The sequence below is a fragment of the Lissotriton vulgaris genome, chromosome 11, assembly GCF_964263255.1.
Source record: "Lissotriton vulgaris chromosome 11, aLisVul1.2, whole genome shotgun sequence".
NCBI classification, from domain to species: domain Eukaryota; kingdom Metazoa; phylum Chordata; class Amphibia; order Caudata; family Salamandridae; genus Lissotriton; species Lissotriton vulgaris.
Window position 1 is genome coordinate 888,689,107 of NC_141699.1, and position 10,266 is coordinate 888,699,372.

Here is a 10,266-nt window from a genome sequence, read left to right on the forward strand (position 1 = left end):
AGGTCTAGGGGATAGTGATCACTCTCTATCCTTTCTTTCACCTCTTGATCAATTCCAATTGGGCTTCTGTCAGGGCCACAGCACTGAAACAGCCATCACTCATATAGTCGACAACGCTCTTATAATTGCATGAACAGAATGAATCCTGCCTATTAATCCTATTCAACCTCTCATCAGCTTTTGACACTGTCAAACATGACAATCTCCTGAGCCTTCTTGAACGTAGGATGGAGCTCTCCAGATCAGTACTAAAATGGTGTGCCTCTTTTCTCCATAACAGAACTCAGAGAGTGAAATCCAATCAAACCCTCTCCAATCCTAGTCCTTGCACTCTGGGGGTACCCCAAGGATCCTCGCTTTCATCCACACTTTTCAATCTATTCTTGGAACCGCTTATGGAAATCCACTAAGTATCTAACATCCAGTATCACATGTATGCGGATGACACCCAGTTGTACATGAAAATCTCTTCTCTGGATGATATCAAGACTCAACGGAACTCTACACAAAATCCAAACCTGGTTAACCTTTAACCATCACAAACTGAACGCCCCCAAAACGATATTCCTCCTGATCTCACTGCCCAAGCAAGCCCCCATTGTGGAAAAATATATAAAAAAAACTTTCCGCTCTCAATTGCACCCCACACATTATAGACTCTCCGAGATCCTTGGGAATAGTGCTGGATAAGAACTTAAACCTGCAGGATCACATCAGCGCATCTACCAAAGGAGCAAACTTGTAATTGAGCATCCTAAGGAAATAAAAACCTTTCCTTCCCCCGATGACTTCAAGTCCACTGTGAAAGCATTAGTCATCTCACGGCTGGAATATGGCAGTGCAACCCTCTGCGGTCTACAGACTGGCCCATCTCAGGTCATCACTGAATGCAGCTGCGAGGCTCATCACTGGTTCCAAGAAAACCAACCACATTTACCTGGATTTGAAATCTCTAAATTGGCTACCTTTCGAAGCAAGGATTCTACTAAAACTTGCCTGCATGACACACAAAGCACTTCACTTCAACACTCCTCTGTACCTTGCAAATAAGCTAGAACTTTTGGGCGGTGCCCGTTCCTCCAGGAGTTCCAGTACCTTGTTGCTTAAACCAAAGAAATTTGAAAAAATTAAAACTTACAATCATTCCTTCTCAGGTATTACCCAAAGAATCTGGAACTCCCTACCTAAGAAACTAGACTGATTCCATCAACAGTGTCCTTCAAAAAGGAAGTGAAAGCTTTACTGATGAATACTTTTCTGAGTTAGCAGTTTAGCCTCGGCCTTTCGGTATACCAGCCTGTTCCTCATCATTTAGTGTCATGACGACGCTTCTTGCCTTGCTCTACTCACATGTTCTTCTGCCTTCCTTGTCTTGCTCCTCTGTTCTTGTTATGCTATTTTGCAATGTTATAGTTCTGATGCTCTACACAATTACTCCATTACGTACCTGTTATTTTTTGTAGACTTCTACTGTTTTTTCCACAATTGTCTCCCCTATGTTTGTCGAAACTCTTCTGTAAAGCGCTCCGACACCCTCTAGGGTCATGTTCGCGCTATACAAAACATTTTAAATAAAAATGTGCATGCCCCACTCTCAACGATCCCCCTAAGGTTTCAAGCAGAAACAGCAAGTCTGTGATAATGGGATCGCTAAGGCCCAGTAGGGGCTATGATTGGGAGTTCTGGTTGGCCCATGTAGGGGTCCACCTACCAAATTCCTGATAGCCCATTTGGAGGTGGCATCTACCGGATCTGTGGGAGTACATCTGCTAAATACCTTGTCTACCCATGCAGGGCAGCATCTGCTGAATCTATTACCGGCCAGTGCATGGCGGCCCGATTGAATTTCTTAGCGGGTCTGGGGCTGCATTGTTCGCATTCCTGATTAGCCCATGCCCGGCTACAACTTCCCGAGTGTCAAAGGCCCTGTCATTGAGGCACCAGTTGTCCAGCCTGCCCCAACTGCAAATGCAGACAACGAGGATGCCAAAGGATGGCACTTACCACCAGTCCGGTTCAAACAGCAGCATCCAGGAAGTGTTGTGATCAGGCGAAAGTAAGGAAAATGCTGGCTTGCTGCATCACCAAGCGTGCCCACCAACCTGCAGCCCGCATCCTGCTCAGAGGAACTTCAAAACCGATTGCTGACACATCACTCCTTTTTTGAGTAGGCGGGCCCAGCTTTGAGAGGATTCATCCATTAGAAGGTAAGATACTTGGAACTAAGTGCACTTGTGCTTTGAGGAAATTGAAACGCACATGTGCTAGATTCACATTACTATTCTTTATTCCTAGAGATAGACAGGCAAATCAGACAAGAAAGAGAAACTGGGGACAGTGGGGACAGAGAGCTAGCAAGGTGGGTGGAGCACAGCACTTATTTTGTGAAAAGTTAAGTGCCAGGGCACTTCTCGGAAGGCCACTGCAGCCTGCACCACCCAATGGCAGTACCAACATAACACCTATCGCACTCCTGCAAGCGTGTTAATTCAGAGTATTTCAGGCCACACTAAGCTAAAATAATGGCAAGAGAGGCTGGTATTATTCATTTTCAGTGTATATTGACTTAATAAACACAGTTGTTGTGCTCATTTCAAAATTAAAAAGACAGTTCCACCATATGGTGGACTGTCACTAGAGCTGGTTCTGACAATTAAGTGCAGGTGCCGAGCACATGAAACCACAGGAAAAAATTAAGCACTGGCTGCACACCTGCCAACATGGTGCACAGTGACACTGACTTGTTTTTATTATTGTATTGTATTGAGTGCCATTGTGTGATTAAAGTACTTTCTTTCTTGAAAAGATAAGTATTGGGTCAGTCATTCACCTATTGATTCTGTTGATTAATTGTTGAGTCCTGAGCTTTAGCCCCTACCCACTATCTGTCTCAGAAGACTGTGGCTTGCTTCCCGAGAGTCAAGCGAATAAAGGGTTATGCTTTGCCCATTTTGCAGACCCATAGTAAAATTGGCCCTGGAAAATCAACGACAAATTACCTCAACCCCGACGTGTAAGCCCTGTAGCCTCTTCCTTTACTGTGGCCTCAAAGAGGATCTATCACCTGAGCAGTTCCTGAAGCTTGCCACCAGTATCCAGAGCACCCAAGGGCCAGTACACGTGATGAGGCTTATCAAAAGGTTATACAGTGTCAAAGCATAACTTTTTGAGTTCACCACCATTATTTTTATCATCAGCACCATCACCATCACTACCAACAGTACCACCACCATTGCCAATAGAATGTGCATTATCACCATTATGACCACCACCGTTGGAAATAACACCATTATCTTTATAAGCATTGCTATTACCACAACTATTATCAACATCACCATTTCCTCCACCACTACCACTCCATTACTACCATTACCACGATGATATTCACCTCCACCCCCGCTGTTATCACCACCATCATTATTACCACTACTACCATCACTACCATTACTACCACCACCACCATCACAACAGGATCTCTGCATGCATGTGTTTGCACGAGTTACAATATTAAATCTAGGCCTATTAGATTTACCAATGTTTGTTTTCCATTTGGTATTGAGTGGCTTCTTGCCATTCTTTCTCCTTTTAGTTCATGTTAATCCAACACAATCCAGTCGCCTTACCAATCAACCTCTACTGTCAGTTTAATAAGAGTCACCATTTTGCACTTTTCTTGCCTCTTTGTGCACGTTTCGTGACAAATAACACTAGAAATGTGTCCTTCGATGTTGGGCGCTGCCTCTGAGAGGATGGTAGTTTTCTGCAGCTCTTTTCCCAAGCACACAAGAAACACTGTCAACTTTCTCTCTTCCATGTAATAAGCAAAAAGATAAAACTTCTTGGAAGCATTTAACCAGCACACGGACCACAAGGCATCACTCTCTAGGCTGAACGTTGTTGGACTATTGAACAGCTCCTGTATAACTTTAAACGAAAACCTCATCATGTCAAAATGTTCATTATCTACTGCGGCCTCTGGCTTACTATAATATAGGCTGACATGTTTGTATCGTGATACTTGAAACACATTTTAATCCAACTTGAAGCAATTGTTGACAGAAGTAGATTGCTGATGAAACAAGGCGCTTGTTCTAGGCTCACATCATGAAGCTCTCTAACTGTATCCACATGGTTGCAGATGCCAATTATATTCTTTTAGTGAAAAGCAAACACCGTGTTCTTTATTGAAACACATTCTGCACTCTCAAGGCCTCATTACAAGACACCTTTTAATTCTGAAATGGTCAGTACCAGCAAGGGCTTGCACCATTGGAATTATGAGATCTGTGGAAAAATCTTTTTACTTCCACCTGGAAATTTTGACTGAAATGTTGACTGGTGTAAACAGCTGAAATGTCCAGTTGAAAATCCTGGGGATGGTAGGAATTACCAGGAGAATCAGAGCAGGATTTACTTGTTCACTTGGCATCTCACCGTCCCAGTGAGAATACCTGCTAACCCCTCATCCCAGGACCCCTGGTAATGTTAACTGAGGTGCAAGCTTACCGGGTGCAAGCCTAGGGCATGCAGCATTTTGTCTTTAGCAAGCTGAAAATGAAATTACAGCAGTCACTACTTGAGCCAAGCTTTGCTTTTGTTTAATATTCCTTCCTATGGCCTAAATCCATCCATCAAAGCATCACTAAAAAACTACAGAACCTGCCCTAGATCCTCGCTGGATTAACTAATTGACTTCCTCAAACACCTCACTAGTTTCATTGTTGGCATCTCCTGATGACAAGAATAGACCACAATGTAAAACATTAAGTTGACATCTCTTCTCTGGATTCATCACCTGTGTGGGGGTATTTGCTAAACCCAGGCATAAAGACAAATCACAGGAAGCAAATAGGAGTCAGGGATTAAGTGGTTACAGAAAAAGCAATGAGTAGAAACCAAGAACCTTCATCGTTTATGACCTTTCCTAGTCGGTACATATTCACCAAGCAATAACCTATGCTATGAACTACAATTTGGGAAACATCTTATTCAGGGACATGAGAAAAAAGTTGTATCTCTGATAAAAATTAACATTCAACAACATGACGTAAATATAACATTGGGATGCTTTACCAGGAGGTTCACTTTTACTCTTGAATTTACTCTGGAATCAATGGATTTTGGAGGAAGCAGAATTACCTAGAAAACATTGGCATAGGTGCCAGATTCTTAAATGAGAGAGCGAACCAATGAATTCACTCAGTTCTCCTCATCCACCCAAGGATCTCCAGCAGTACAGATAACACTTTCAACATTACATCTTTTCTAGTGATTGTACAGGACTGGAGGCAGGTGGATGGCTGCCTTCATAAACAAACCCCTCCAGGCTAATATTTCTTGAAAGGTAGTTACCTGTCCACAGCGATGGCAGTCAGGATGAATACCGAAACATAAACGGTCACCGGTTGCATAAGGAACACAAAATAGCAGGTGAACTTGCCGAAGATCCAGCCACGGGGGTTGAAGGCATAAGCCAGGGTGAACGGCACACAAGTGGCACACATCAGCATGTCCGAGAAAGCCAAGTTGCCGATGAAGAAGTTTGTGATGTTATGCATCTTCTTGGTCTTGCAGATGACGTAGAGGAGCAAGTAGTTGCCAAATATTCCGACCAACACCACCAGGGCATAGCATGGGATAATGAGGGCCTTGAACGACTGCAGGAGCTCTACGCCTGTAAACTGTGAGCTTGAGTTGGAGCTGTTCTTCAGGCTGATCTGAAAGGTGGTGATGTTGAGGGGCAGGATGTCCCAACTCCCAGTGGGTTCCATCATGTGTGTTCAAGAATGCAGGGGGCAGACACCACCCTGAGTTTTTGTTAATTTGCAAGTTCGAACATCCCTTGGTGTGATTTAATTTTTTTAATCCACAGCTAAATTGACTGCTTACATTTGTACATAATTGTGTAACTTCTAGAAGACACTACGTCTAATGATTTTTGTATCAGTTTGAGGCTTTCTAGTCTGAGGTTGCCAATTAAAATCAATCAAATGTTGATGGCTCTCCATGTGACTTGAGTCCATACCGTCAAGCACTTGGATGCTTGTATCATTAAAAACTTTAATCTAGTAAATTATTGATCAACATTGCTGTGATCACAAAATCTCTACTCCCATATCAATTGCATTCCAGATCCGGGTGTAGGAAGATTGGTTGGGGCAGGTGTCAAAGTTGGAGGCAAACATGGACATTGGTTGCCATTCTGGCGTCAGTCAGCTCTTTTTACCCTCACCTCTGTATGATTCTTCAGATCATTATTTTGGCCGCTCTGTCAAGAGATCTTTTGTTCAGCCTTCTTTTTCAGAGGAGCTGAGAATGCCTGGATTGGGCAGTTGGATGGGCAATCCATGCATGGACTTCTGGAAATGTAATAGAAAAAGAAGATATCAAAACACACATCATTCTCTCGAAAACAGTTATGAAGCCTAGACCACACAGAAAGACAGCATGTTTTGGTGCTATTAGAACATGCCTATGTGCACATCCAAAAGCCAGGACTGACCCATGGAAGGAAGAGTGGATAGACATTTTTCTGAACCTTAAAATCCCTTGGCGTGGAAGAAAAAAAAATTAAATTGGTACCTTATTTACTCCACTATGTTCACTATCTACTCTCGTTTGGTAGTACTCTCTGCATGCTACTGATTTGTTGGAGGCATTAATAATCAGGGTCTAGCCCACTACTATTCCTTGTGTTTATATACTATAGGGGCTGATTATGATGTCGGTCGGAAAGACACCGACCGCAGGTCGGAGGCTTTCTGACGGACATCTCCACTTTCAATTCCAGCTGCCTAACCCCAATGTAGGCAGTCAGAATTGAAACCAAACGGTCATTCCGGCTGGATTCCGAGGGCCTCAAATAATCAGTCAGCCAGTCAGAGGCTCCAACGTAATCCCTGAGGATGAAGTTTCCATTGCCGGGATTATGATGTCGGTTTCCGACAGGCTTTCCATGTTGGACTTTCCGGCATGGAAACCCTGTCGGAAAGTGACTTTGGGGGCCCCTAACAGGGCCCCCATTCCTCCAAGGCCTCCGGTTGGGGGTTGAGGGGACACCTATGGTGCCCTGCACTATGAGGTGACTTCTACGCGGTGCAGGGATTAACAGAATCTCCCATTTCTCCATGGGATTTGTGCTACAGCACGTTTACGGCCACAGCACTAGCTTCCATAGAGAAATTGGAATATGCAACTGCACCCTGTGCGTCGCATTGTAATGGTGGTGTTAGGACCACCAACAGGAGGTCGGTCGGTCCGACGATCATGGTGATGTCCGCCCGACTTCGTAATCAGGCCCAAATGTGATCTTGTAAAGTGTAAGCTCAAGTGCCTCAGTTCCGGCATGCAAATATAGAAGTCCTCTCTTTGTATCTCCCAATGCAACACACTCCAGGCTGGCTGTATGCCAGTTTCAGAAACATTTTGTACGCTAATTAATTTCACAACATGGTGAACACACACAGAGTACATTCATGCAACCATACTATCCTCACTCTCTTGTGCCACCGTTCCTCAATCACATTAATTACCAAACTACTCTTCCTCCACTCCAATCCACTCAGATCTCAGAGCGCTTTACATGAGCAACAGTTGCATTACAGATAGAAATGGACACATTAATTTCTATGTACGGGGAGATTACGTGATTTGCCAGAATCACAGGATATTTGAACTCCCTCCAGACTCCAACGTGGATCCCCAGCTTCAAATTCAGACGCAATAGCCATTAAGCCACATCCTCTCTTCGGGTGTTAGGGAGCCCTTGTACATACTTCACAAAGGGACCCCTCCAGGTGTCATTAAAAATCTGGGAGCTGGTACTTCAGAGCAATGCGTTTTAAGGGTCTTTCTTTGCAAAACCGTTAAGGGTCAGGGTCCAAGAATGATTTGAGTCTAAGACGTAGGGAGATCCTATGATATTTCAGACAGCAGTGGTAAGCTCAAATTCTGACAATGTACCCATAGGACGCATACCATTTGCCTGCATTTATTTAATTGCCATGCCACGTCCTCTTGAATATTTTGTGTACTATTGTTTTGCTGAAGATCATCTAATTCCTTGTAATTTCATTGTAAGCTATAAAATGAAAAAAATACCTGTCATACTATATGGAAAATGTTTTTTAAGATTGAAGTGGGGTAAGTGGTAAGTTTGCAAGGTGTTATGGGTAAAGAGTTAAAGCTCAGGGGTAGACGGTTAGGGTGGAAGGATTAAGGAGATGGTTAAGTTAGGGGTTAAGGGTAAAGCAATCATGAAAAGTGGCTAACAGTACAAGAAAGGGATACACAAAAGAACGAAAGAGGTTATGGGTAGGGAGTGTAGGATAAGGGAATACAAGCGTATTGCTAATTGGTTAGCAGTAAGAGAAAGAAGATATGATAAGGGGTTGAGAAAAAGTTGTTTAATGGGTTATGGGTAAGGTAAGGGGGTTAACGGTAAAGGCGAAAGGGTAAGGAGTCAATGATAAAGAGTTAAAGGTAAATGGAAAAGGGGCAACTTCTCAAGGCTTAATAGTAAAGAATTATGAATAAGTGGGCAAGGTATTAATGGTAAGGGTTTGTGTGTAATGGTCAACAATTAGGGCAAGGAAAAGGGATAAGGCTTTCAGGATTAAAGGTTAAGGGGTTAAGAGTAAGTGTTAAATATTGGAGGTATGGAGACTGGGAGGGTACAGGAGGAAAAGGGAAGAATCTGTTTGGGGGAGCATTATATGATCCACCCCTTTCCACAGAAAAACCTTGGCAGGAACTGGGGTACAAGGCTCAGCTGTTTTTACAGCAAAATCCCCATGTGATTTTATTAGCCGGACTTTCCCGATGGCAAAACAAGGACTGAAGTTCCTGCCCTGGGGAAAACTGGGTGCATGAATACTGGGTCATTTGTGGTCAAGTAGAGCGGTGTCTTACCAGGGGATGCCGTTCAGCCAGACTCCTCATCATGGTCCATATAGGGCTTCTCAATGTTCAAGGAATAGACGTTTCAAACTCCAAGGACGTCCCAGGAATCCCACTCAGGTGGAATAGCACCTACACTTTGGGCAATTATCTATATTTTCTGTGGAAGAGGAAGAGGAATATATATGGGATTTCAGTGCATTGAATTATCATGTGAAAAACTACACTATGCTCTAAGCAGTACGAGACGTTGTGTTTAGCTAAAAATGACATCAAAGTAACCGATTCTAATGAATTATGTAAAGGATCTGAGCGAACCACACCAGCCCTGCTCACACATCTCCCCAAACACATCTTTGAGAAGTCTGGCTGCTTTCTGTCTGGGATGCTCAGTTCCTCGAGACACTTCCGCACAGGCTGGCTGGTACCTTTTTAAGACTTGTGGTGCTTGGGCAGAATCAAGTGACTGACCCTGCTCCAACACATTGGTCTTTCAGAGGCCCTTATTTTCATATTTTGCCAAAAACCAATTAACTTTCTCGTCAAACCAGTAAAAATAAAAAATAAAACACAGGCATGCACATTCATACATTATTCCTGAGTATAATGTAATTTCACTAGGTATTTACAAAAACCCTCAAAAACTCAGTAAGGAGCTACTGAAAGCTCGAACCAAAACACGCTCAAACTCAAATGCCTCCCCCTCTGTTTCCTGGCATAGATTTTCCTTCTCTTTCTCAACAGCAGCAGCTATAAATAGCACATAGCATAACCCGAGGAAGTTCTCTCCACAAATTCCCCAAACAGTACCATTCAGACACGGTTTGCGTTTTAATGTCTCAGCTAGTCGGTGCGCTTGATGCAAGTTCCCTGCCTCCCTCGTCGCCAGCCATCTACAGCTCGCCCTGTGATCTTAGACAGCAGAGACTGCGTGCAGGAATTACACCACGCTTTAATTAAAGCTGGATCTAAAACAAACGAAACCTGCAAAATTAATGGATGCACTTTCCTTTATACCCGTGTGCTTATGGGATAGAAAATACATTTACTTTGGTGGTGAAAAAAAGCAGAGTGCCTGGTGCCTGCCAATAGCATACATACCGGGAGACACAATTGCACATTATCTCCACACCCCCGCATGGCTCCAGATGCATTCTTGTTAGCATGGATTGAAACAGGGCTATCCACCTCAGAGGTGTCAGAGTTTCATTATGCTAATGATCCCTGGGAAGAGTCTGATACCGAAGTAATCGAAATATATTTCAATGTATTAGTTTTCAGGCCTACGGTGGGCCTTCTTCAGATATAGACAGTGATTTGTCTTGACGTGCAGATATTACCACCACAAGGGGAGGGAAAAGAGGGGTG

At 43.5% G+C, this 10,266-nt stretch overlaps 1 protein-coding gene across 1 annotated transcript in view; it reads right to left on the minus strand.

Moving 5' to 3' along the window:
- Positions 1 to 5,771, minus strand: part of LOC147683650 (prolactin-releasing peptide receptor-like) — a 626,497-nt gene extending 620,726 nt beyond the window's left edge. Inside the window, exon 1 of the mRNA XM_086944884.1 lies at positions 5,353 to 5,771. Within this exon, the coding sequence (XP_086801010.1) occupies positions 5,353 to 5,771 (419 nt within the window). The remainder of the gene's footprint in view (positions 1 to 5,352) is intronic.
- Between the last annotated feature and the right edge of the window lie 4,495 nt (positions 5,772 to 10,266).